Consider the following 241-nt stretch of genomic DNA (forward strand, 5'->3'; position numbering starts at 1 on the left):
CCAGCGCCCCGACGCCCCACCGGCCAGGGATGGCCGAGGGGGGAGCCGGGGGGGTCGTCGGGCCGTACCGGCTTCGCCATCCCCCGGTCTCCTGGCACACTCCAGGCTGGTGGAGCAACGGGATGGACGGTTCCCCGCCATGCCGGTGGTGGACCTCAGCCTCTCGCCCCGCTCCGGTGGGGAGTCTCCGGCCGGCAGCGCCTCGCTCCCCCCCGAGCGCCAGGGCAGCGGGGACCTGCCC

General features: G+C 77.2%; 2 protein-coding genes across 2 annotated transcripts in view; one reads left to right on the forward strand and one right to left on the reverse strand.

The window, feature by feature from the left end:
* Window positions 1-141, reverse strand: part of TFAP4 (transcription factor AP-4 (activating enhancer binding protein 4)) — a 23,299-nt gene extending 23,158 nt beyond the window's left edge. The window contains exon 1 of the mRNA XM_014936219.1: window positions 69-141. Coding sequence (XP_014791705.1) covers window positions 69-141 — 73 coding nt within the window. The remainder of the gene's footprint in view (window positions 1-68) is intronic.
* GLIS2 (GLIS family zinc finger 2) overlaps window positions 140-241 on the forward strand; it is a 3,589-nt gene continuing 3,487 nt past the window's right edge. Inside the window, exon 1 of the mRNA XM_014936220.1 lies at window positions 140-176. Within this exon, the coding sequence (XP_014791706.1) occupies window positions 140-176 (37 nt within the window). The remainder of the gene's footprint in view (window positions 177-241) is intronic.

The sequence above is a fragment of the Calidris pugnax genome, unplaced genomic scaffold (assembly GCF_001431845.1).
Source record: "Calidris pugnax isolate Ruff unplaced genomic scaffold, ASM143184v1 scaffold17, whole genome shotgun sequence".
NCBI lineage: Eukaryota > Metazoa > Chordata > Aves > Charadriiformes > Scolopacidae > Calidris > Calidris pugnax.